The sequence below is a fragment of the Carcharhinus amblyrhynchos genome, chromosome 10 (genome assembly GCF_965287045.1).
Source record: "Carcharhinus amblyrhynchos chromosome 10, sCarAmb.v2.hapA, whole genome shotgun sequence".
In the NCBI taxonomy this organism is placed as follows: Eukaryota; Metazoa; Chordata; class Chondrichthyes; order Carcharhiniformes; family Carcharhinidae; genus Carcharhinus; species Carcharhinus amblyrhynchos.
In genome coordinates, this window is record NC_137333.1 from 9,292,719 (window position 1) to 9,320,260 (window position 27,542).

At 43.0% G+C, this 27,542-nt stretch overlaps 2 protein-coding genes across 3 annotated transcripts in view; one reads left to right on the top strand and one right to left on the bottom strand.

The window, feature by feature from the left end:
- dis3 (DIS3 exosome endoribonuclease and 3'-5' exoribonuclease) overlaps positions 1-8,676 on the bottom strand; it is a 33,503-nt gene extending 24,827 nt beyond the window's left edge. Inside the window, exons 1-3 of the mRNA XM_080198100.1 lie at positions 8,403-8,676; positions 5,185-5,342; positions 3,466-3,662 (exon numbers count right to left, since the gene is read on the bottom strand). Of these exons, the coding sequence (XP_080054226.1) occupies positions 3,466-3,662; positions 5,185-5,342; positions 8,403-8,672 (625 nt within the window). The 5' untranslated portion in view covers positions 8,673-8,676. The remainder of the gene's footprint in view (positions 1-3,465; positions 3,663-5,184; positions 5,343-8,402) is intronic.
- Positions 8,677-9,955: 1,279 nt separating this feature from the next.
- The window catches only part of pibf1 (progesterone immunomodulatory binding factor 1), a 117,371-nt gene continuing 99,784 nt past the window's right edge, over positions 9,956-27,542 (top strand). For both annotated transcript variants that reach the window (XM_080197841.1, XM_080197842.1), the window contains exons 1-7: positions 9,956-10,068; positions 12,692-12,991; positions 16,166-16,266; positions 16,805-17,003; positions 20,957-21,076; positions 25,411-25,544; positions 26,401-26,509. In XM_080197841.1, the coding sequence (XP_080053967.1) occupies positions 12,740-12,991; positions 16,166-16,266; positions 16,805-17,003; positions 20,957-21,076; positions 25,411-25,544; positions 26,401-26,509 (915 nt within the window). In that variant the 5' untranslated portion in view covers positions 9,956-10,068; positions 12,692-12,739. The remainder of the gene's footprint in view (positions 10,069-12,691; positions 12,992-16,165; positions 16,267-16,804; positions 17,004-20,956; positions 21,077-25,410; positions 25,545-26,400; positions 26,510-27,542) is intronic.

Below are 27,542 nucleotides of genomic sequence, written 5' to 3' on the forward strand. Positions count from 1 at the left end.
CTTAGCATGGCCAATCGACCTAACCCGCATATCTTTGGACTGTGGGAGGAAATCAGGGCACCCGGAGTAAACACATGTAGACATGGGGAGAATGTGCAAACTCCACACATACCCAAGCGGGGAATCGAACCCAGGTCTCTGGCACTGTGAGACAGCAGTGCTAACCATTGTGCCACCGTGCCGCCCAACTGTATCAAAGGGCAGAATTCTCCCATATTGAATGAGTGCTGTGACAGGGAGGGAATGTTGATTGTTTCCTGCTGCAGAGGCCAGTGGAAAAACATGCCATGTTTCTGGACCCAACCTCAATAATTTCCAAGGCGGGGCAAGCCTGCCGGTGCCTAACATTGTTGACAACTTGATCTTCAGGAACAGTGAGGCTGGATGATGGACCTTCTCAATTACACTGAATCTGGAAGATCCACCTATAGATGCTTCCCCAACCCACTGCTGTAGTGTCCTGGGCTCCATGGTTGCTGGCAGCCTCCATTCTAAACTCTGGAAGCAGCCCCAAGCATTGTTTAGATGAGTCCCGACATCTGTAGGCCACATTGCTCCAAGCGTGCTTTGGAGCAGCATGTTTTATTGCCGGCATCGCAAAGAATCAGGAGTGGGTGGAAGATTCCAACTGGGCCTTCATCTACATCCCATTAGCAGGATGCAAATTAGTTTGATGGTGTTTTTTGACACCAGCGGAAGATCCAGCAGGGAATTTACATTGGCATGAAATTGATTTCTGAACTTCTCGCCATATTGTCTCCCCGAAAACCATCATCAAATCCACCAAAGTCTTCTTTCTTCTTAACCATTCCTTCTGGATTGAGGATGACTTATTTTCACTCCAGTTCAAATGGTTCCATTTAATGCATGATTTGAAGACTGCCATGTGTGTCGCAGATGGTACTTAGAGCACTGGGGTGTTTATGTGCTCTCTCCGACTCTTCAACTTCTTCTTTACCCGCTCCCAACTAACTCTCTTGATATGTTCAGTGCCTTCCCAAATGACGCTTCTTCATTTTGGTCAGTCACAAGCCAGGAACTCCCATGATTCACAGAGAATGTTTGACCTGTTCAGGGATGCTTTGAAGACATTCCTAAATTTCCTTTGCCCTCCTGGGAGTCTCCTTTCTCAATTAAGTTCAAAGCAGAGATGTTGTTTTGGGATCTGGCATCAAGTATATGAATGACATGAGCTACCCAGCAGTCATTGGCGCCTCGATACCAGGCATGTTGATTTGAGAGGATTCTGCTGTTGGAGCCTCTTTCTTGCCACCAGATTTGCAGGATCTTGCGAAGGTACCATTGGTGCTACTTCTCCAGTACTTTGATGTGTCTGCTATAGATTGATATCATCATCTCAAAATGCCATCTAGGGACATGACTGAATTGGACAGAGTGGGCATTTTTGCCATTTTTAATGGAGTACGCATTCCACACAAACATTTTTATACAAATTTTGCTACACATTCTTTAAACCTGCTTAAACTAAATATAACTGGTGACAAACCTGTTTACTTCGTAAATTACTCCAGACACTTAGCAACAACAAAAAACAAATTTTCACATGCATCAATATTGCTCACTACAAGAGACTAATTATTAACTCCAATCCTTTGTGTCCTATTGGTAATGGTTTGTGCTGGGTTAGAATTCCATGAACATCAAGAGCCCTATGGATCATTTTTCACGCAAGGGACTCTATCCAGCAATGTTAACACATTATTTGATCATGAGAGTCAATGTCACTAATAAAATAAGTGACTGAACGCCATGGGATCCAGTACCACACCCAACATCCTAACTGTTCCAGGATAGCTAAAACACAGGCATCTAAGCAGCAATGTAGAAAATGGCACATTACATCCTGTTCGCAAAAAGAATAAATCCAACCCAACTAATTATACCCATCGCCATTATTCTGCTCCCGATCAAAGTAATGGAAGATGTCATTTAATCAACAGTAACCTGCTCAATGACACTCTGTTTCTGTTCCACCAGGACCATTCAGTTCCTGACCTAATTTATAGCCTTATTTCAAAAGAGCTGGACTCAGGCGGGGGTGTAAGTGTGATTATCCTTCACTTCAGGACAGCATCTGACCAAGTGTAGTGTCAAGGAACAGTAGCAAAATGGAAGTCAATAGAGACCTGGGGTGAACTCTCCACTGGTTGGAGTCATAATTAATGCAAAGGAAGATAGCTGTGATTATTGCAGGTCAATCATCTCAGCACCAGGTCATCACTGCAGGAATTGCATGGATAGTGTCCTAGGCCCAATCACCTTCAGCTGCTTCATCAATAACTCTCCCTCCACCATCAGGTCAGAAATTCGGATGTTTGCAAATTATTGCACAATGTCCAGCACCATGTATGATCCTCATATGCTTAAAAACAGTCCAAATCCACATGCAGCAAGACCAAGACAATTTTCAGGTTTGAGCTAATAAGTGGTACATTTGCACATCACAGAAGTACCAGGCAATAACCATCCTAACAGTGAGGATCCTTCCATCTCCTCTTGATATTCAATGGCATTACATTGCTGAATCCCTGACCATAAACATCTTGGGGATTTACGATTGATCAGAAACTGAACTGGACCAACTACTTAAACACTGTGACAACAAGAGCAGGTCAGAGACTGGAAATTATATGGTAGGAAACTCACCTCCTGACTCCCAAAAGCACAAATCAGAATTATGATGGAATACTTTCCACTTGCCTGGATGATTGCAGCTCCAATAGCACTCAAGAAACTCAAAACCACCCAGAACAAAGCAGTCTACGTGATTAGCATCACTCCCTCTATCACCAATGCTCCATGGCAGCAATGTGTACAAGGTATACAGTTGCAACTCACCAAGGCTCCATCATACAGCACTTTCCAAATCCATAACCTCTACCACCTAGGAAGACAGTAGATGCATGCAAACATCACCACCTACAATTTCCCCTCGTTTCGATACACTATTTTGGGTTGGAACTAAATTGGTGTTCCTTCACAGTTGCTGGGTCAAATTCCTGGAGCTCCCTTCCTAATGTACAGTGGGTGTACTACAGTACATGGTCTGCAGCAGTTCAAGGCGGCAACTGACCATCACTTTTTCAAGGGTCATGAGCGATGGACAATAATTTCTGGCTTAGCCAGTGATGCCTGCATCCCATGAAATATGAATATTTTTACTTAACCATTACAAGAACCTCAGGAGGATGTAACTGGTATGAGGACCATGTTAATTTCATCATTTGCTTGTCAATATCTGGGGTATATCTAGATGTTTATTGCATTTTATATAATCAGAAAATCACCCACTTCTATTGTTGCCTTTTCCAGAGAATAAATCACACTTTTCCAGCAGTATATTATGCAGCATTTTACTAATACCTCAGAAGGACATGCAAACAAATTTTCCACAGATAAAGAAATACATCTTGAATTCTACAACCCCAACCCCCCAATACTTACATGTAAATGCCACCAGGCCATCTTCCACAGCACGCTCTTTGTTTTTTCTGTCATTTGTTATTAAGATAACCTGAGGTTGAACAGTGTTGTTTTGTGATTTTTTAAGATGTTCGTTGTACCATTTTACCGCTATCCGTATTGCTCGGTCGTTTCTGTCATTTGCACTTTCACCTTGTTCTTGTTCTATATAGGTGTCTCTGAGGAGGCAGCACATGTCACAAGTTACAAACTTCTTTTAAAGTGAATTCACCTTGCTCTCTCATTTACTGATAGATAAATCTACAAGGAGGTTACAATCTGTTCTAGGCTACACAGTGGCTTTTTGAGAAACTGAGCACAGACCTTTTCACTGAACATATTACAAAGAGAATACCATAATTTGTAGCTATGAGGTGGATCATCAATAAGTTCAGATACTGTCAAACAGTTTATAAAATGTCACTTCAACTATGGGATGAGTCAATAGTTTCAACACTCAGGTATCTTTTTTATACTTTAAATCATGACTCAAGAATTTGCAGATTGTTGGGATTGTTTTATTGTTTGTTAACAGTGGGCATCACTGTATGAATAATCTTGATGTAGAGATGCCAGCGTTGGACTGGGGTAAACACAGTGGAACCTTCCACACACATGATGAAGGAACACTGTTTCCTAAAGCTTGTGGGATCACTATCAAATAAACTGGTTGGACTTTAACCAGTCCAACCAGACTTCTTTCTGAATAATCTTGGTCAGAGCACTGAATCCTGTTGATGCATAATGGTATCAACACTAAAGAAATATGACTGTAATATGTTGCACAGATCTGTTAATATGAACTACTTATTTAAAGAACAATTGTTATTACATAATATTCATTTAATGATGGCTTATATTGATGTAGCACTTTTAATGCAATAAAATGTTCCAAGGCATTTGTAGGAGAGTTAAAGTCTGGTCTGCTCAAAAGGCCAAGAGTTAGAGAAGTGCAGATACTTCAGGCAGTTTCAACAAAGGACTTCAGCAGTCCAATTTTATTTGAAAAACTTCTCTTGGAAACATGTTTAGGTCACGACAGCTGTGAAACTCTACAATTATAAACACTTTTCCCAAAAATATCGCTGACATTCCTAGATATAAAAACAGATGGAGGGGAAGGTAAGGATGACAGGGGACAAGTTGGGAAAGTCAGGATCGGAAATTGTGGTGGTCTTGCATTTCTTTATCACCACATGCCACCCATTCATTGGTTTCAACAAAAGGAAACGCACAAAAGTTTTCATTCTTCCAAGGGCATTTGTAACAATTAGGCTGTTGCCCCTAGTGAGATTGGCTAAATCAGGATCAAAAGGGATCAACCTCAGTTTTTTTTCTGCTTAGAAAGGATAGGACTGCAATTCAACACTTACTATAATTACCAATAAAGAGTATTTTATCTAATTTTATTCAGCAAAGACAAAAAAAAGGACAGCAACTTACCATTCCTTCATGTCTAAATCAGAAAAATATTTGTAATTCCCACCAAGGAACAAAATTTAGATTTCAAATAGCATCAGATGGTTAACTCAATATAATAATGCCTTCATCCAGAACAGTGCTTCACTCTTTCACATTACAGGGGAAACCACCACATATATACAGTGAGGCAAGAAGTTGGAAGAAACATCAATATGCTTTCTGAGCAAGATTGAATGCTAAACACTAAATCCTAAATGTTTATATTTTATCTTCTCTTACTTGTGATGTTCGTTGGTGAAAGTGTAAAAATGTTTTTCAGCGTTGTTAATCACGTCCTTAATTCTTTTGTATATAGGAGCACTTCTATGCCTGACTTCTTGCAGTACTGTCTGTAGGATCACCACATTCTGGATCACAGGATCCTCAAGGATATCAATCTATTTTTTTAAAAAAATAACATCCAAAAGAATTACAATAATCACAAAACCATATCAAATATATGTTTGCTATCAATCAGAATCATTGTTTCTTTAAATATTTGCAGGAATCTCATGCACTCATATAATTAATTACAATTTAAAACAGGCAGCGAGAAAGTCACAGCAGCTCAATGAGTGATGTTCCACCTCCTGCTGATGCTGGAGATGTAATAAAAGATGTTATGGGTTCAAGTTCTACTCCAGACACTGGATCTCACAAATCTGGGACACTCCAGTGCAGTAGGAGAACTGGTGAGCATTAAAATTAGAATGCTGCGAAAAACTCAGCAGGTCTAACAGTATCTACGGAGAGAGAAACAGATAATATTTCAAATGCAATATTCAACAAAACAATTCCAAAATCTTATTGGACTCAAAACATTAACTACATTTCTCGCTGCTAGTCCTGCTCAGTTTTTTCCAACATTTTCTGATTTTATTACATCTCCAGCATCAGCAGCAGTTTGTTTTCATTTAAGGTTCCTCTTTTTGGGAACCAGGTGTCATAATAGATGATTGTGAACTCCAATATTAGAAACTGTATGTAATACACCGTGCTACACATGGGGTCAGCAGATCTGGCAGTTGAAGGTCAGATAGCATATGTTAGAAACGCATTGTAGATGTACATTTATGTGTTATCAATAAAGTTAGTTCAATGGTAATGATGTTGGTCAGCATGCTTTATAAAAAAACACCAGGCATACAAAAACAAAACTGCCTATCTGGCTGTAAAAGGTGGTGATAGGTGATAATATAAATGCAAATCTTTACAAATTGTTGGGTGTGTGAATGGACATCCTTGTCAACACACACGGCTTCAAAAGGTGGCCTGAGGCGATACATAACTGAAATTATTTTCAAGATTGTTCGTATGGGAGGGGTGGATGGATAAATAAATATTCTTGCTTCCAATCTGTACCTCATTTGTTTTTAAAGGGACCAGAATGAAAAAACAGAAAATGTTTGTTTCGCTTTAAAGAGGCAACACAAATGCAAATTCTGCCTCTCCCCCCACCCAACTGAAAGAGGTGAATGAATATCATTGTCACTCCCTGATGTTTTTTGGAAACAAGCTTAAAAAATAGAAAAGGCTCGTTTGTCAATAAAGGGTGGCAAAAGGCAATATATACATATCATAGAATCCCTACAGTGCAGAAAGTGGCCATTCGACCCATTGACCCTGCACTGCCAACAATCCCACCCAGGTCCTATCCCCGTAACTCCATGATTTATTCTGCTAGTCCCCTTGACATTAAGGGGCAACTTAGCATGACCAATCAACCTAACCCTCACATCTTTGGATTGTGGCAGGAAACCAGAGCACCCGGAGAAAACCAACACAAGGATTGAGAGAACGTGCAAATTCTAAATAGACAGTCATCCATGCCAGGAACTAAACCCAGGCTTCACAAAACAAAATAGAAAATGCTTCTTTGACAGTAAAATGCGATATATAAATGCAAACCTTTCTTACTTTTCGTGGAGGGGAGGGGTGAAATGTTCTTGTTCCCTGAGTTTGTTTTTTAAGCAACCAGGTTTCGCAGAAAAACAAAACAGGAAATACTTGTTTGACAGTAAAAGGTGAAAGGCGATATATAAATGTAGACCTTTTCCAAAGGAAGCAGGGTGATATACAAATGCATTTATATATCGCCTAACACCGCCTTTGAGAAGGGTCTGCATTTACATATCACCTTCTGCCTCCTTCAGAAAAGGTCTGCATTTATATAATCGCCTTTCGCCTCCTTTAGGAAAGGTCTGCTGAAGGGAACAAAAGACAACATATAAGTGCAGACCTTCCCTAATGGAGGCTAAGTATAAATGCAGACCTTTCCCAAAGGCCATAAGACATGGGGGCAGAATTAGGCCACTCGGCCCATCAAGTATGCTCTGCCATGAAATCATGGCTGATAGTTTTCTCATCCCCAATCGCCTGCCTGTTCCCTATAACTCCTGATCCTCTTATTAATCAAGAGCCTATCTATCTCTACCTTAACGACATTCAATGACCTGGCCTCCTCAATCTTCTGCGGCAAAGAGTTCCACAGATTCACTACTCTCTGGCTGAAGAAATTCCTTACCTCAAAGGCGACAGTATATAAACGCCGACCTTCCCCAAAGGAGGCAGAAGGTGATATATTTGGGGATTGAATTTAGGAGCCGCAGCGTCATGTTGCAACTGTACAAAACTCTGGTGCGGCCGCACTTGGAGTATTGTGTGCAGTTCTGGTCCCCACATTATAGGAAGAATGTGGAGGCTTTGGAGAGGGTGCAGAGGAGGTTTACCAGGATGTTGCCTGGTATGGAGGGGAGGTCCTATGAGGAGAGACTCAGGGATTTGAGGTTGTTTTCGTTAGAAAGAAGGCGGCTACGAGGGGACCTTATTGAAACATATAAGATGATTAGAGGTTTAGATAGGGTGGACAGTGATAGCCTTTTTCCTCGGATGGAGAAAGCTGGCACGAGGGGGCATAGCTTTAAATTAAGGGGTGGTAGTTATAGGACGGATGTCAGGGGTAGGTTCTTTACCCAGAGGGTGGTGAGGGATTGGAATGCCCTGCCTGCTGCAGTTGTAAATGCGCCTAGTTTGAGGGCGTTTAAGAGATCCGTGGATAGGTTTATGGATGGAAAGGGATTGGTTTAGGTTAGAGGGTCATTGCTTTTTAACTGGTTGGCACAACATCATGGGCCGAAGGGCCTGTTCTGCGCTGTAATGTTCTATGTTCTATATAAACGCCGACCTTCCCCAAAGGAGGCGGAAGGCGATATATAAACGCCGACCTTCCCCAAAGGAGGCAGAAGGCGATATATAAACGCAAACTTTTCCCAAAGGAGGCAAAAGGCGATTATATAAGTGCAGACCTTTCCCAGAGGAGGCAAAAGGCGATATATGAGTGCAGACTTTCCCAAAGAAGGCGGAGGGCGATATCTAAATGCAGACTTTCCCGAAGGAGGAGAAAGGCGATATATAAGCACAGCACATGGTTTCCTCCTTCCCACCCCCCCGTCCTTTACCTGGTGAAGCACCACGTTGGTGTCCGGCAGCATATAGTGAGGCTCCGGGCACAGCTGGCTGGAGGTGTGGGGCTCGTCAGTGAGGCGGCCGCAGCCGGGCCTGGGGCTGTTCTCCGATCCGGCCGCTGCCCCGGCCGCCGAAGCCCGGCCCCTGCACTCCTCGCACGGATCCCAGCCGCACAAGATGTCGTCCCGCAGGTAGTGCTCCCTCACCACCTTCAGCACGCCGCCCGAGCGCGTCTTCTTGATGAAACTCTTGGATTTTAACATCCCTCCCCGTTCCCCCCCCCAACCGAAACAAAATTCAAAATTTTAAAATCCAACCGCACCGGCCCCGGGAGAGGAAAGACTGTCAACCCGGGTGGCCGACTGAAAGTTCACCCCCACCTCCCTTACTGTCAAACAACAGTCAGCTCAGGACTAAGTAAATCCCCTTTCTCCCCCCTCACCGACTAAAATACATTTCAAAAATGTGGAAGAAACCAGTTCAAGTTGGTCAAAAGCCCTAGTTTTTTTTTCTTAAATCACTAAGACTGGTGTCCCATTTGGTGGACATGTGCAATCACGATGGACCAAACGGCCTCCTGAGCTGTCACATTTCTCTGAGGAAATCACATTTGAAAGGAGTTCTCCCGCCAAATCCCCTTCCTTTCATCTATGTTTTGCTCCATTTATTTCTCTCCCCCGGTTCACTCTGTTGTTAGGTTTTTATTTTTTATGAGCTGAAATCCTCTGGTTTTGGGAAGAGGATTTTCACAGTAACTACATTGCAGTGTTAACGTAAGCCGACTTGTGATACTAATAGGTAAACTTTAAATTGGTTTGGGGTGTAAATCAATGTTATATTATAGTGTTTATCTAAAATATAATGATATAAATGGTCGATGCCATTTTTCTGGTCGGCCAACTTCAGACGCTGGGTGATGATTATAACGCACGCGGTCCTCCAGAGCAGGGAGCACTGCGCGACTGGTCCTCCAGAACACGGTGGAGCAGCAGGACGTGATCCTCCAGAGCAGGGGGCGCTGCAGAAAGCGATCATCCAGAGTCGGGGGCGCTGCGGGAGACGGGTCCTCCGGAGCAGGGGGCGCTGCAGAACGCGATCCTCCAGAGCACGGGTCTCTGTGGGACGTGGTCCTCCAGAGTAGGGCGCTGCAGGACGCGACCCTCCCGAGCAGGGGCGCTGCAGGATCTGGTCCTCCAGGGCTGGGGGCGTTGCCGGACTCGATCTTCCAGTGCACAGTGGAGCTGCAGGACGCGGTCCACCAGAGCAGGGGACGCTGCGGGACCTGGTCCTCCAGAGCGGGGAGGCGGCTGCGGGGCGAGATCCTCCAGGGCACGGTGGAGCTGCGGAACGCGGTCCTCCAGAGCAGGGGGCGCTGCAGGACGCGGTCATCCAGAACGGGGGGGGGGGGGCTGCAGGACGCGGTCCTCCAGAACAGGAGGCGCTGCGGGACCTGGTCCTCCAGAGCGGAGAGGAGGCTGCAGGACGCCGTCCTCCAGAGCAGGGGACGCTGCGGGACGTGGTCCTCCAGGGCAGGGGGCGCTGCTGGTGCGTATTTCCCTGGCCTTGTTCGGGGTGCTGGTGGGTTAGTGGCTGGGGGTCCAAGGCGGCATTTTCAAGTTGCAGCAGAGTGTGTTTGATTTCTAGCGGTGACTGAGCCGGGTAAGTCGGTGCTGGTGTGACTGAGAGCGGGACAGGGCACGGTTTGGGGTTGGGGAGCTCACTGTGCGAGGGTCATGGTTACCATGGGCCTTTGGTACAATCATAACGACGACTAACTCTGCTTTTGTTTAAAACGGTTGATGATTCCCTTTCTCTTTGGTCAACAGTTGGAGAGAAAAAAACTGCTTCAAATCACACCCCCCCCACCCCACCAAAGCAGATGCTGTGTTTAAATGTAACTAAAATTGATTGCAATGCAATGCCAAATGCTGGAAATCACACACAGCTTAGAAATTTAACCCTCAGGGAGGGGAAGGACTGGCTCAAACTTGTTTTTGGGAGGTGGTGGGGGGGGGGGTGGTGTTGATCCAAATTCTTCAAACGCACAAAGCAAGCTGCTGCAGATACTGGAAGGTTCGTTCCTGCTGTTGGGGGGAAGAAAAAAGACAGGAGAAAGAGCAAGATTGGTGGCGCAGTGGTTAGCACGGCTGCCTCACAGCGCCAGGGACCTGGGTTTGATTCCCAGCTTGAGTCACTGTCTCCGTGGAGTCTGCACGTTCCCCCTGTGTCTGCATGGGTTCCCTCCAGGTGCTTCAGTTTCCTCCCGCAGTCCAAAGATGCTCTGGTTGGGTGCACTGGCCACGCTAAATTCTCCCGCTGGAATTCTCTGCCCGTTGAAGTGGTGGAGGTTGCCTCGCTAAATATTTTTAGGAAGCGGGTTGATGGGTTTTTGATAAGCGAGGGGATTAAGGGTTATGGGGAGCAGGCGGGAATGTGGAACTGAGCCACGACAGATCAGCCATGATCTTATTGAATGGTGGGGCAGACTCGAAGGGCTAGATGGCCTACTCCTGCACCTATTTCTTATGTACCCAAAACAGGCGCTGGAGTGTGGCGACTAGGGGATTTTCATGGTAGCTTCATTGCAGTGTTAATGTAAGACTACTTGTGATAAATAAATAAACTTTAAACGAAGCAGAAAATTGTCAGCTGACACAAAAGTGAGGTACTGCAAAAGAAAGAACTTCCCAAGTGCATCAGGGAACCCCAAGCATTATGTTGATGCCCGACAGCATTGAGAGAGAGGATAGAGCCAACATTTTGAATCTGATGAAGGATCATCCAGACTAGAAACATTGGCTCTATTCACTCCATCGTCAGACCCGGTGAGATTTTCCAGCATTTTCTGTTTTTCTTTCAGATTCCAGCATCCGCGGTATTTTGCCTTTATCTTAATGTCAATGCTCTTTTCTTTTGCCATAAAGTAAGTGCAAAAACAGAAATCAAATGTGAACAAGTCTTTTCTAGAAATAGAGGCGCATAGTCACAAATAAATCTGTCAGCTACATTGCCTTCTCACATTGGACAAGCAGCTCTGCAGCATTGGACAAATATGCCTGTCTTGCCACAGACCCCCTGGACCCCAGTTTAGAATTCCTGCTTTAGCTGCAAGTAAGGATTTGCCTCTTGACATTTCAGAGCCTTTTCGTTATTGATAAAGCCTTAGGTCAGGAGCATGGTGGATAATTTCCATTTGCTTGGATGAATGCAGTGCTGTCAGCTTTCGGGAAGCTCAACACCACTGCAGGACAAAAGAGTTTTGTTTATCGATACCCTATCACTCCCTCTCCCAAAGCTCCACCTGCCAAGTATACTGACTTCTGATACCCCACCTCTCCTCTCTCTCTTACACCCCCTCCCCCCACCCTGTGATTTGTGTCATCCAGAAGGCCACGGGCAATAGATGCATCAGAATATCATCATTTCCCTCCCAAGTCACACAGCCATCCTGACTTATGAATATATTTAGGATTATATCACTGCCCTTTCACTGTCACTGGATCAAAATCTGGAACTTCCTACCTAACAGCGCTGTGGGTGTACATGAACTTTACGAACCGCAAGAGCAAAATTGTGCAGGTGCTGGAAATCTGAAATAAAAAGTAAAATATGCAGGAAATACTCAACAGATCTGGCTGCATCTATGGAGATAAGAACAGTGTTAACGTTCAGATCTGTGACAAGCCTGCATATGTTGGCCGAAATTCTCCAGCCGTTCACGCCGGTGGGATTTTCTGGTCCCGCTGGCAGCACACACCCCCACCCGCAGGTTTCCCGCCAGTGTGGGGTGATGTCAGTAGAAATTCCCATTGACAGCTGCAGAACAAGAGAATCCTGCCACTAGCAAACAAAGTGCCACCTCCCGCCGGTGGGAAACACGCGGCTGGGAGGCTGGAAAATTTTGTCTGGTCTTTATCTCCACAGATGCTGTCTGATGTGCTGAGTATTTCAGTACAAACTGCAGTTTTTCAAGAAGGTGGCTTAGCCACCTTGAACAATTTGGGATGGACAATAAGTCTTGCCAGTGGTGCCAACGTTGTGTGAATGAGTACAAAGAAAACAGGTACTTCCCTAACTTGAACACAACTTTCAACAACAAATGATTCTTTTTTGGTTTTAACCCTTTTTTCTACTTATTTTCCTTTTAAAATATTGATTTATTTTTACCCCAATTTATTATGTTGTTTGTAACCCATTTTTGTGGGTCATTAGGAGGAGGCGATCAGCCCATTCTCACCTTTTGAGGAAGAGAGTGTTAAAAGCTCTTTGTTTCATGTTTAAGATCTAGTGTCTTCATCCCGTGTCGCAGTAAATCTTCCAGAAGAAAGCCATGTCCCGGAAGAAATGTAAAGATGACAACAAAGCCCACGTTTCCAGCTCGTTTGAGTCCGAGGACATCAGTTTAGAAACAACTGTGCCAACGGATGACATTTCGTCATCAGAAGAGAGAGAAGCCACCACCAAAGTCACCAAACAGCTCATTGAGAGGAAGGAGCTTCTTCACAACCTCCAACTCCTGAAAATTGAACTATCACAGAAAAACCTGATCATTGACAATCTGAAGGTGGAATACCTCACGAAAGTAAGCTCTTTAAATTAGTCTGAACAGGGCACATTAATGTTTTAAATTGTTGAACAAGCAGTTAGGATGTCTTAATTGCCACCACAGTGGTTAGTACTGCTGCCTCACAGCCCCAGGGACCTGAGTTTGATTCCCGCCTCGGGTCACTGTCTGTGTGGCGTTTGCACATTCTCCCTACATCTGCGTGGGTTTCCACTGTGCTGGTTGGGTGCATTGGCAATGCTAATTTCTCCTGTGTGTCCCGGATTACTTGTTTGGTGGGATTACGGGGTAAATATGCAGGGTCACGGGCCTGGGCACCAGAGTGTGGTGACTAGGGAATTTTCATAGTAACTTCATTGCAGTATTAATGTAAGCTTACTTGTGACACTAATAAATAAATGAACTTAACATGTAGTTCAGACTACAGCATAGATGCTTCTAAGGGGAAGCCATATATGTGCATGAGAGAGAAAGAAGTAGAAGGATATGCTGACACAGTTAGATGATGTGAGGTGAAAGGCAGCTGATGTGAAGCATAAACATCATCACAAACCAGTTGGGCCAAGTTACCTGTTTTCTGGGCTTCAGGTGATTGAGCCAACATAGAAAGATAGCACTAACTGTTGTCATAATACTGACCTGCTTTAAGTAATCCTTCTACTCTCAGTGAATGCTATTTCTTCTTTGAATGGAGAACAAAAAGTTTAACAGTGCCAATACTTTCTAACAACATTTAGTGTACAACAGATTCTTGGAAAATATTTCTTGGGACAATGCTGCATTTTTTAACACCTGATTGCGCAGAGATGAAGAGTTCCTCTTTATTACTGAATGCATGCTTTGTACAATGTGTAATATCATTTTCTCCTCTCGTGATATTGCAGAACAAATTCTCCTTTCCCTTGATGGTGAGGATCCAGTGGGACATTGCAACCTTTGCTGGTTTACCCATTTTACAAGTGCGAAATTAACTGGGTTATTCATGAATTTACAGGGTAGCTTACTGAAGGAATTAGTTTAGTCCTTTATATATGCAGCTATTTTATAATTAGATGGATACATTATTAAATGTGGAACACTGGATCGTGGCTAATTTTCAGTCATTGGCCAAAATCCTACCACTGGAATCTAGGCAGGCGACGTTCCCAGACCGGAAATCTCCATTGGCCTTGGGCCAAATTTATAAGTTCACCTTAGTGAGGCCGTAATATCCTGCTGATAAACTTTTACAACACAAAAAGAGGCCATTCGGCCCATCTTGCCTATGTCGGCCTCAAAGCAACTATCTGTTTATTCCAATTCTATTTTCCAGCACTTGGCTCTGTAGTCTCATATGCTGTGGTGTCTCAAGTGCTCATCTAAATACTACTTAAATGCTGTGAGGGTTCCCACTTTTACCATCCTTTCAGGCAGTGAGTTCCAGATTCCCATCGCCGTCTGGGTGAAAAGGTTTTTTCCTCAAATCCCCTCTAAGTCTCCTGTCCCTTACCTTAAATCTGTGTCTCCTGGCGGAACTGTTCCTTCCTATCTATGATATTTGTCTGTCATAATTTTGTACACCTCGATCAGGTCCCTCCCCCCCACTCAGCCTCCTCTGCTCTAAGGAAAATAACCTCTGCCTAACCAGCCTCTCTTCAGAGCTGAAACACTCCAGGCCAGGCAACATCCTGGTGAATCTCCTCTGCACCTTCTCTCGTGCAATCACTGAGACATCTACTGACTATCCTTTAAGCCATGGTCAGAATGATTTTTTACAATGGTATCTTCTATGGAAAAAAAAACTGCCTCCCGCACGCAAACACACACACACATAATGTGAGGAAGAAGAGATTATAGGGACTTTATGATATGTATGTGTTTGTATGCAGAGTTTTCTTTCATTATCGTCAGGAAAGCACTGATCTGTAAATATGTTTGATCAAAGATGTCTGTTTGCTATCAGGACAATAATTTTGTTTTATTTTGAAGAGGATATATCGAAAATATGTTGAAAAGTAGGTGGAGCAACCCCGAGAGCACAGGTTTGGCTAAAATAATCAGGTTAAAATGTCCAAAATCCTATTTCCAGATCAGTGCTTTTCTGGCAATTCTGGAAAGTGAGAGAGAAAATTCCGTACACAAACACATACATATTTAACATTGCAAAAAATGTGCTCTCTCTCTCCACGTATATTGTCACTGAGGGGAGGCAGTGCTTTGATGGACATTTAATGTTAATTTCATTTTCTGTAACCTACAAACCAGAGAGAGAGAGAAAGAGCTATCAGCAGCTGACAGTGAGATGAAAATAACACCAGCAATCGCAAACAGCCCTGACTGGGGGAGGGACGGAGGAGGGCAGTGCATAAAGCTGGGGAAGCAGCCCCACACTACAGTTGCCTGCTTGCCAGATGGCAAGAGATCCTGGACACATTGGATTTGATTTAAAAAGACCTGGGACAGCAACTTTGAAAGTTTGAACTCACCTTCCTGGCATTGATCCAGTGGTTTCAAGACTGTTGTGGCATCGCAAGTGGCAAGTATGGTAACTGCAGGACCAGCTGAAAAAATATACCGGACAAGTGTTTTTTTTCCCGGGTTTTGGACCAGATGTTACAATATATCAATAGGGATGATTTTTTTCCAAATATTTTATATTTTTCCATAGAATCCCTACAGTGCAGGAGGAGGCCATTCAGCCCATTGAGTCTGCACCGACCGCAGTCCCACCCAGTCCCTATCCCCGTAACCCCACACATTTACCCCTTTAAACGCTCTAACTTACGCATCCTGTGACACTGAGCCAATTTAGCATGGTCAATCAACCTAACCCGCAAATCTTTGGACCGTGGGAAGAAACTGGAGCACCCAGAGGAAACCCATGCCAACATGGGGAGAATGTGCAAACTCCACACAGACAGTGACCCAAGCCCGGAATTGAACCCAGGTGCCTGGAGCTGTGAGGCAGCAGTGATAACCAGCCTTCCTCCTGCTCATCGTTGATTATTTTGTGGGCCATTTGTGAGGTACCTTGAGTAAGTTTGAACCCTACTGTCAGATACCATTTTTCAGTGCAAGTAGGAAACATTTCACAGAAGCAAGCAATATTTCTGGATCCGCAGTAATGCTTTGTTTTAAACCACTTGAGTTCAACCACTGTGCTCCCTGTCCCTGCCCAGATCCCAGTTCTTACGCTGTTTCTCTGCGGCACAGATAGAAGACTTGGAGGAAAGGCTGAATGACTCTCTTCACCAGAAGCAGTTGCTGCAGGTCCGTTTGGAGAACCAACTGAAAGTTCAGCAGGATGATGCCAGGTAAGTCTGCAGCACAAGGATGGTATGTTACTTGAAATCTGCTGTCCTTGTATTCAGTTTTACAAACTTTAGAGCTGCAGCCCCTCTGATAGATTCCCTGAGGGGCAAAAACAAATGTTTCCAATGTAGAATAAATTCTGATTTATTTTTTGGTAAGTGATTGAATGGGCAGCACCGTGGTTAGCACTGCTGCTTCACAGCACCAGGGACCCAGGTTCAATTCCATCCTTGGATGACTGCCTCTGTGGGGTTTGGGCCAAATGGCATCATTTTGCACTGTCGGCATTTTATGAACGTTTAGCGTAAGTGCCAAAAACATCCGAACCTACCGCTGTATCTGGAGATAAATTGGAGGACAAAAGTCAGAATGGCTGGTATATACAAGGTGCAATTTTGTGTCAAAAAATCCAATAATTTGTGTTTTTTGTTTCTTTGCTCCCAATGCTATCAGAATCCAGTTCTGATATATCACAGGGAAAAAAATATATATATTCTAAAAATGACTGCAGCTAACAAATGATTTTATTCTATGGCACAGGAGACGCCAAGATCTACGAAAGCAAGAAATGGAAACCATTTTAGAGAGACAGAAACAACTTGAAGAGACGAATCAGCAGCTGCAGGAACGAGCAGGTGACATCCGCCGCAGTTTGCGCGATCTGGAATTGACTGAAGATCAGTATGCAGAGTTGAAAACCAGATCTGAAGACCAGCTGTCCATCCCTGAATATGTATCTGTAAGTAAAATCCTGAACCGTGAGATTTTCCTGCAATCAAATCCTTTAACTGCACAGTACTGTTGAGGAAAATATTTAATTGCCATAAACAGCGGTTCTGTACAATTCCCATTAATGGAACTGTGGGGATGGATTTAAACTAGCACGGTGGGGAGCATTTAAAGATTGGGAAACAAATGAAGTATGATCCTGTGAGGAATGTGGAATTGGTTGAGAATGAGAGTAGGCAGGCAGCTTAGTGGCACAGTGGTTAGCACTGCGTCCTCACAGCTTCAGGGACTCAGGTTTGATTCCCGGCTGGGGTCACTGTCTGTGTGGAGTTTGCGCATTCTCCCCGTGTCTGCATGGCTTTTCTCCTGGTGCCCCAGTTTCCTCCCACAGTCCAAAGATGTGCGGGTTAGGTTGACTGGCCACACTGATTTGACCCTAGTGCCAAGAGGATTAGCAGGACAAATATGTGAGGTTATGCGTATGTTAGAGCCTGGGTGGTATTGTGGTCGGTGCAGACTTGATGGGCCGAATGGCCTCTTTCTGCACTGTAGAGATTATATAATAAAGAAATATCAAGGTGAATGGGTGCATCGGGGAGAACCGCATGAAGGAGGAGAGTTAAGTGACTTAAAATGCAAAATATAAAAGAATATTATTCAGGTGCAGAGAAGCAGCAATCAGAGGGACTAACTAAGCAGTTTCTCTCAAAGAGCTGGAAAGCAGGGTATTGGCTAAATAGTTATTCCTGTGCTGTTATGTAATTCTACAAAGTTATGGATTTTTATTTAGGGCTTTTATTCTTTGAAAATACAGTATGAGGAAGTGAAAGTACGATAAGCCTGCCAGCAGCAGTTAATTTTCAACGTATCCTGGATTATGTCCAATTAAGTGTAAACTTGATATTCAGTTGTTCACTTAAAAATCACTGCTGCGTATTTTCCTCCACGTGCTACTGGATCTGCAGTGATCAGTTTTTGCTCACTAGATGGTGCCATCGTATCATACTTGAAAACCATTGGCTGGAATTTTCCCATCTGGAAACTAATTCCTGTGGAAGGACTGAGTGAGAGTCCAACAGAGACATAACAGAAAGAAACATGACCTGAACAATACCCTCATCATGAATTCTATCCCATTCTTCTGCCATTATCTTATATTGAACCAGGCTGTTGGCAATCTCTATTTCCTCTTGCCCTCACATTGAACTTCTGACTCCACATTTCACAAAAAAACATGCCTACTCTCATCTCCCAAACTTTACTCATTTCTGCTGCTATTTCTGCCCAGCTGCTGTAGAAACCCTATTCCTCGCCTCTATCAAGTCCAGACTCTGTACTTACTCGCAAGGCTGTCGCCCTCGAGCATGCCATAAACTTCAGCTTATCCAAAACGCTGCAGCCCCAATTCAATCCCGCAACCATCTCTGTTCATTCAGCATCCCGCGTACACCATCCATTAATGCCTTCTGTTCAACATTCTTGTCCTTCTATTTAAATGTCCTTTGGCCCCACAGCTTCCTATTTCTGTAGCCTTCTCCACTCCTTCACAACTCTGTTCCTCCAACCCTGGCTCCTTCTGCATCTCCCAGTCGTTTCAATGTAATAATGGCAACCATGCTTCCATCTACCTTAAAAGTCTGGATTTTCTTTCCTACACTGCTCTGCCTCTTCACTGCCCTCTCCCTGTTTAAGATCCACCTTAATTCCCACCTCCATCTCTAAGCTTATAGTTGACTCTCCAAATTGTTTTACAACCTGGTGCCCCTGAGAATGTTTTTCTCCTGAAAGGAGTTATATAAATGTTAAGTTGTTAACAGAAGTCATTGTTAAATATTTCTTGTACTGACTTTAGGGCCACTGCCATAAGCAAGTGAAATGGTTAGTTATGCATTCAACAAAAATTTAACAGAAGATGTATCTAAGGAAAGCCACGAGCAAGAACAGAAATTGGTAAACGCTGAACCAAACTGCAGTAATGGGAATTCACATATAAACAGAACATAAGAAAAAGGAGCAGGAGTAGGCCATCTAGCTCTTCGAGCCTGCTCCGCCATTCAACAAGATCATGGCTGATCTGAAGTGGATCAGTTCCACTTTCCCGCTTTCTCCCCATAACCCTTAATTCCCCTGTCTATCAGAAATCTATCTACCCGTGACTTAAATATATTCAGTGAGGTAGCCTTCACCACTTCAATGGGCAGAGAATTCCAGAGACTCACCACCCTTTGAGTGAAGAAGTTCCTCCTCAACTCTGATCTATACTGCCCCCCCTTATTTAGTTATTTTCTTAAAGTTCTACTATCATGAAGAAGTAAAAATCAAACTTTATTAATAATTAAATATTTGATTTGATTTATTGTTGTCACATGTATTAGCATACAGTGAAAAGTATTGTTTCTTGTGTGACCTCCAGGCAGAGCATACTGTTCATAAAGAACGAAACGAGAGAGTGCAGAATGTAGTGTTACAGTCATAGCTAGGGGCTAGAAAAAGATCAACTTAATGCAAGGTAAGTCCATTCAAAAGTCTGATAGCAGCAGGGAAGAATCTACTCTTGAGTCGATTGGTATGTGACTTCAGACTTCTGTATCTTTTTCCTGATGGAAGAAGGTGGAAGAGAGTATTGTCGGGGTGGTGGGATCCTTAATTATGCTGGCTACTTTGCCGAGGCAGTGGGAAGTGTATACGGAGTCAGTGGGTGGGAGGCTGGTTTGCGTGATGGATTGGGCTACATTCACGACCTTTTGTAGTTTCTTGTGGTCTTGGGCAGAGCAGGAGCCATACCAAGCTGTGAAACAACCAGAAAGAATGCTTTCTATGGTGCATCTGTAAACGTTGGCCAAATTTCGTTAGTCTTCTAAGAAAGTAGAGGCGTTGGTGGGCTTTCTTAACTGTAGTATCAGCATGGGGGGACCAGGAAGGTTGTCGGTGATCTGGACACGTAAAAACTTGAAGCTTTCAATCATTTCCACTTCGTCCCCGTTGATGTACACAGGGGCATGTTCTCCACGACGCTTCCTGAAGTCGATGACAATCTCCTTCGTTTTGTTGACATTGAGGGAGAGATTACTGTTGCCTCACCAGTTCACCAAATTCTCTATCTCATTCCTGTACTCTGTCTCATCATTGTTTGAGATCTAACCCACTACGGTGTTGTCACCAGCAAACTTGAAAATCTATCAGACTGAGAGGAAATGGAATTTCTATTTTCGCAATGCAACACAGTGCTACCGTTCAAGGAATCCCATCAGTCTTGTGTCTGAATGAATTTATACTGTCTTCCATTTGTCTTCTCAAATTATATTTATTTCCATCAATCAAGTATAATGTTAGAGAAGGCTTAAATTCAAGGTTAAAATTCAAAACCTGCAACTTCCAGGTAAGAGTTTATGCAGCAATGGTCCAGAAGTGCCAACTTCCCCTGGACAATTGGACTGTGCTGGTAACCATTCAACAAAGCGATTTAAATCACTAACCTCAGATGGTTTTTGCCTGTGTTATATTCGTAGTTACTATGCAAGAGTTAGGAGAAATAAAAACACTTCTAACTTCAGCATAACTATTTCAAACACCACACACACTATCCATCACCTAAACATGCACTGTCTCCCTGGCCTGTCAGTTGCACTGGACCCGATAAACCTACTTGCAGGCTGACGGCCAGTGCAATATGAGTGGGGATGTGGCCGTCCTGAACCTGTTGGTGTTGCCCTGTGCTGTGGCCTTCCGGGATACTTGTGCTGCAGGTTCCAAGCAGCTCCAGCCAGTGGAGGTTTAAACAGTGTCTTCCAGAGCGGGTCAATGCACTTTAAAGTCATGTAATTCCAGCAGTTTGCACTGCTGATTGGAGGTTATGGCCCTATGTTCTTGAAGCATCACTGGGAGGAAAAGACATGGTTTTGTAGCTCTTATTTAGTAAATCAGTGTTGTAATCTTATATCATATCTTCATTCTTATTGATAGGTACGATTTTATGAAGTTGTGCGACCTTTGAGAGAAGAGATTGAAGAGATTCGACAAAAGAGAACCAGTCTTTGGGAAGAAAGCAACAGCCAGAAAAATCAATTGAACAACATGATTGAGGTTAGTAACATCTGATATGTTTTTTAATTAAAATGGATATATTATTTTTGGACGGATTGATTAACTTGATGTCCTCATGTTTGTAACTATTTACTTGCAATACAGTCACTCTTGTGTGAATTTATTTAAAAGAAGAATTTGCACAATTTTTTGACAATAATTTGCACCATTTACCTCACTTTTTCAAAAGAAAATTCTAAATTCTGACCCTGTACATTCAAGCAACCTTTGGATGGACCACATTTTTAAACTTGTAGGGCGTTGCACCATTTGTCTCACAACTTTGGGGTAAATTTTCTGATCTTGCCTGCAACGGGAATTGTTGCGGGCGAGACAGTTTTTATAATGGACTGTTAAAAGGTTCGTTGACATCGGATGGGAATTTCCAATTTGAGAGGATGAGGAAAAGCAAAAAAATCCCCCCCTCTTACCTTTTCGAAGAGTTTTTTTTCCCCAGTGTGTTTTCCCCGCTGCAACTTCACTTGCAGTTTAGTTTATGCTCCTATTTCCAATCCACATTTCTTGCTCATGTTTAAATGTCATTCCTGCAGTCAAATTTCCTTCCTGTTAACTCGATCTGAATAAGGGAGCTGGTGGGTATGGATGGATTAAAATGCAGTGATCGTCCTAACGAATGACTGGACTGCAGTGATAGTTTATGTTTGCGTATTAGCTTCATACAGAATAACTTCGGTCTTCATCGGGGGTGGCACGGTGACACAGTCATTAACATTGAGGCTCATAGTGCCAGCGACTCGGCTTCAATTCCAGACTTGGGTGAGCTGTCTGTGTGGAGTTTGCAAGCTCTCCCTGTGTCTGCGTGAGTTTCCTCCCGAGGTTCAAAGATGTGTGGCAATGTTAAATTGACCATTATTGTCAGGAGGGTTAACAGGCTAAATACGTGGGATAGGATCCAGATGGAATGGTTGTTGGTGCAAGCTCGATGGACCAAATGGCCGCCTCCTGCACTGCAAGGATTATATTCATTGTTAATACAAAGTTATTTTCCGATTAAAAAGGATTACACTGCAATGATAAAATACCTGTCTCAATTGCTGTAAATAGAAATCTCACTTTTTTTTTTAAAAGTCTCTGTTTTAGTTTCCATCTTGAAGTTATGTTTTCTGCTTCAGTTGATAGTGCCAAACAGTTTTGACAGCCCTTTAACTTATATCTGTCAGGGTATTCACAGTCAACAAGGTGAAGTTGAAAGCCCTTAGCACTGAGGCAGAATTGGCAGATCAGATTGTGCACGACAACCTGAACTCACAGAAGCAAAGCAGGCTGAAACTTCCATTTTGTTTAGGGCCCAATCTGACATTAGATTCAGGCTGAATTTCCATCCCTCCTTACCATGGCCGCAGTTATAGTGTGAATGCATTCCCTGATTCTCTGATCAGGCAAAAGGAAGCCATCTTTCCACTGGAAAGACCACTTGCAATGTTCCAATCTGTGCACTTCTTCATCTTGTCCTGCCAGGCAAGGCTTTGTGGCAATGGGAGCTTAGTAGTAATGTTACTGTAATTGTGGGATCTGGATTAATGCCCTGGAAACCTGAGTATAAATCCCACCAAGGCAGCTGGAAGAATTTAATAGCCATCAAAGCTACTAGATTTTGAGAATGACATATAAGCCTGACCAGGTAAGAGTGGCAGACTTTCTTCCCTTTAAGGCATTACAGATGGATTTTTACAACAATCAATATGTTATCACCATCACAGAGACTAGCTTTATATCCTAGACTTTATTAATTGCAAACAAGTTCCACCAACTGCTGTAATGGGATTCAGTTCCCCAGAGCATTAGCCTAGATCTCATGATTATTAGTCCAGTGACATTACCAGTTTGCTACCATCTCATCTTTGCAAGGGAGGAAGTTGAATACAGTCATCCATAATAATGGATTATGTAACATCTCAAGAAAACATTTAAATTTCTGTACAATGTCATAGAAATGAGTTTTCTCCTGTTCTCCAACTCTAAAATGGGACAGATAGTTTTACTAGGAGCTTTCTGTTTTCAAGCATTGAGGAAAGTTGCACTTATAAAGTTTCTACCATTGTGACTTAATCTGTCAATCCTTTATGTTGGTTTATTTACAAAATGAAGACTGAACAGTTGTTTATTCTTCTCTGAAGCTTTGTCCATCTTTTTCCAGTTACGTTATACAAAAATGTACTGATAAATATTTTAACCTAAATTTAACAGTGACCTGTTAAACAACACGGTGGCACAATGTTTAGTACTGCTGCCTCACAGCACCAGGGACCTGGGTTCAATTCCCAGCTTGGGTCACTGTCTGAGGGGAGTTTGCATGTTCTCCCCGTGTCTGCGTGGGTTTCCTCCAGGTGCTCTGGTTTCCTCCAGGTGCTCTAGTTTCCTCCTACAATCCATAATAAGTGCTGATTGGGTGTATTGGCCATGCTAAATTCTCCCTACAAAAATGAATATGAAGAAAAGCTTCGTCATGAGCTGGAGCAGATCAGCATGAAAACAGACCTGGAAATTGAATATCTTCAATGTGGCTCCAAAGAAATGTGTGAGGGAGAAAACAGGTAAAGCAATATCCACAGTTGCTGAAAGAGCGATTGAGTTCCTGTTCCTTAGCTGCAAATAAACAGAAAGGGAGATAAAGCAAAACAGCAACCCAAAGACATCTGAGAAAGCTGAGAGGTCAGCCATGTCCTCCGACATACCATAAACAGTGCAATGGGAGACTGCCCTTTAACGCACTTGTAAGGCATTATTGTTCATAACAGTTCTTGGAATTACACCTATCAAAGTATTAGTGTCAGAAACTATTCATGTGATACTTGAGTCATATTTTAGATGACAGCTCCTAAAGCTTGTGGGCGAGTAAAAGGGTGGGTGTGGAAAGAAGATGGTTAGAAATATATTAGCCAACCTACCAAATTGTTCAGCAAGCTTATCCAATGAAGAGTTGATGAGGCAGACCAGGGATCTCCTTGTCTTGATTGATTTCAACTGCAACAATAATAGAGATGTAACATTTGCTCAGTAAATTCAGATAGGCTTCCCATTTTGATTGTTGTTCAGCAACTCCTTCTAGAAGGCTATATACCCGAAAAGGCACCGGAGTGTAGTGACTAGGGGATTTTCACAGTAACTTCATTGCAATGTTGATGTAAGCCAACTTGCGACACTAATAAATGAATTTTATAATCTTTTAAAACTTTAAATTTTAGCACGTGTCTGAGTGCAGACTCAGTTTTTTTTTGTGCTTTGAGAAGCAGTGTAACATCACAACTGCAATTTGTAAAGAAAAGTGATTTGGATCTGTAGATATTCTCCTGATATAATGGTGTTCATCACTCCGGTAGGCAGTCTGATTAACTGCTAGTTAAAGGTGTAACTGTACTACCCAATGTCTAACTACATAATGCAGAGGGGTGGAAAGTAGAAAAACAGCTTGTTAGGTGGGGCCAGTTATGAATTGTTTCACCGCTTCCTTTCACAGCATGGGAAAGTGTACAGTTATAGTTAGGATTATCATGATTTGCATGCTTCATAATGCAAATTATCTTCATGCGATTATGCAAACTACATGCTATGCTTCCCCATCAGTCAGTCATTTCTGTTTACGTAAAGAGAAATACCTCCTGCATGCCTTAGGTCACCTACGCTGCACCCACGAGAATAGGTGAGATCATAAATGAATATTTCTCATCAGTATTCACCGTTGAGAAAAGCATGGATGTTAGGAACTTGGGGGAATAAATAGTGATGTCTTGAGGAGTGTACGTATAACAGAGAGAGAGGTGCTGGAAGTTTTAAAGCGCATCAAGATAAATCCCCGAGACCTGATGAAGTGTATCCCAAGAAACTGTGGGAGGCAATTGTGGGTCCACTAGCAGAGATATTTGTATCATCGATAGTCAGGCTCCACCATGCCGTTTAACAGGCCACTGTTAAGTTCTGGCTAAAATATTTATTAATACATTTTTGTATAATGTAGCTAGAAAAAGATGGACAAAGTTTCAGAGAAGGATAAACAACTGTCCAGTCTCCATGGTACTTTGTGTATAAACCAAGATAGAGGATTGACAAATTAAGTCACAATGATAGAAAATTAATAATTGCAACTTATTAAGAAGCCAGGTGGCTATTAGACATTTATCAATCACTGGGACAAGATGGGAAATAATTTGTGTTTAACAAGATTTTTGAGAGAGTTTGTATTTCTCCACCTTGGTCCTTTGTTAAAGTTAGATCCTTTTCTGTGGAAAGATGGTCAATTTAGAGCCATGGCACCATGCTGAATGTTTCAGGCACATTTATTTAATGCTTAATCTGTGCCACACTTAAAATTTTAGAGCTATGAATCTGAAAGAAGAACCCGCTCTGATCTTGAAGTCCGCTGTCAGCGTCTTACATTGGAGCTAGCAGACACCAAACAACTTATTCAGCAAGCAGACTATAAGAGAGAGAATTACGACCGAGTAAAGCAGTAAGTACACTCGTTCTTTTTAAGTTTACGAAATTATAAGAGGCATGGATAGATAGAGTAATTTTCCCAGGGTAGAAATGTCAATTACTAGAGGACATAGGTTTAAGGTAAAAGGGGGAAATGTTTAAAGAAGATGTGAAAGGCAGGTCTTTTAAAAAGAGGGTGGTAGGTGCCTGGAATACACTGCCAGAGGAGGGGTTGAAGCAGATACAAATGCAACACTTAAGCAGCATCTTGACAGATACATGAATAGGCAGGGAATAGAGTGATACGGACCGCGTGGAGACAAAAAGGCTTTAGAAGGGCATTTGTGCAGGCTTGGTGGACCAAAGAACCAGTTCCTGTACCATACGGTTCTTTTGTTATTCTTTTTGGTAGTTAATTTCTATAACTGATATTCATTTTGTATGCAACTTCAAGTATAGACCAAAACCTGATGAGGGATAAAAGTAATGCCTGTTTTGCAGCTGTCAAAATCCTGCTTTTTACTTAATGGGGAGTCTCATCACTGGGAATTCCTATGGACAACGGTGGAACCAGATAATCCACCACTAGCAAACAATGCACCATCTCCTGCCAGTGGGAAACACTCAGCTGGGAGGCTAGGGAATCTCGCCCATAGATATAAAAACAAGACCCAACACTTGGCAGAAGTAGTAAAGTTAATGGGGTTGGGTGATTGCAGCTATTTGCAAGAACTGTAACGTACTACACATGTGATCACCTACAGAATGATTGTTTAGCAATGCTGAGATTTCCGTTGAGATTTAAGAGTGAAAAATGTATATGAGTTGTTTTGAACTCTGCACATTATACTTATTGTATGTCTGGTCACATTCCATGTGATTTGTTTCAGTGAGAGAGATGCACTAGATCGGGAAGCTTCCGACCTCAGGAAAAAGCTAGAGTTACTGGAAGTCACACATAAAACACAAACTAAAGAGAGAAATGACTTAACCAAAGAGGTATGGCCATCAATCAGTCCTTATTAATCTCAGATTTAATACAACTTCGAACTCTGACTGGGTGTTTATTCATCATTTTCTTTTCAGTTTTTATGATCCTGGACCAAACCCTCAAGGTCACTGTACGATCCAGTAACTTTTTATTTAAAACAGACAAAGTTGAGATTCAAGACACTTGCTGTGAGGATAAAATCACAAGGTTTCACAGGTTTTGAACAAACAAAGATTTTTTAAAATTACAATATTTACCTTGGCACAGTAAGCAGTCTCACAACACCAGGTTGAAGCCCAACAGGTTTATTTAGAATCAGGAGCTTTCAGAGCATCGCTCACGGTGAAGCCTTCCATTGTTTGCTGGAGCAGACGAATGAAGGAGCAGAGAGACAGATAAGAAATTACCTGTTAAAAACCTGTTTAAATAAGTTTAAAGCACTTTCGTAGTAAGAACTTACCTTGTAGAACTGTTTAAATCATTTAAAAGCATTTTTGCGGGCTTTTTGTATCTACTGCTTTAAGAATTCTAAGGGAGTGGATAGCAGGGAGTTGTGGGGGAGCAGGCTTTAAAACAGCGCCAGGTTTAAAAGGAGGCCTGGTGTAGACAGTGGGCAGCGTCGGAGCAGGCAGTGGAGTGAGAGGGAAGCAGAGTGAGCTACTAGGGCTTAGGAGCAAAAGGGCTTGGGAGAAAAAGGGCCAGGTAAGTTCGTGTTGAAATTTTCAATATTACTACAGTGAATAATGGAGGGGCATGTGATGTGTTGTTTCTGTATGATGTGGGAGCTGGTGGACCCCAGGGTCCTTCCCAGTGACCATGTCTGCAGTAAGTGCAGGTTGCTGGAGGAGCTCCTGCTCAAGGTAGATGAGCTGACCTCTGAGCTACAGACACTGAGGCTCATCAGGGGGAGAGAGGGTTCCATTGTCAATGGGGTGCAAGTGACATCCACCCCCCCTAGACTGGCTAACTCTAAGGGTCAGGAACAAGAGGAGGGTGGGGAGCGGAGGAAGGAGGGTGGGGAGCGGATGCCTCAGCCTCTCA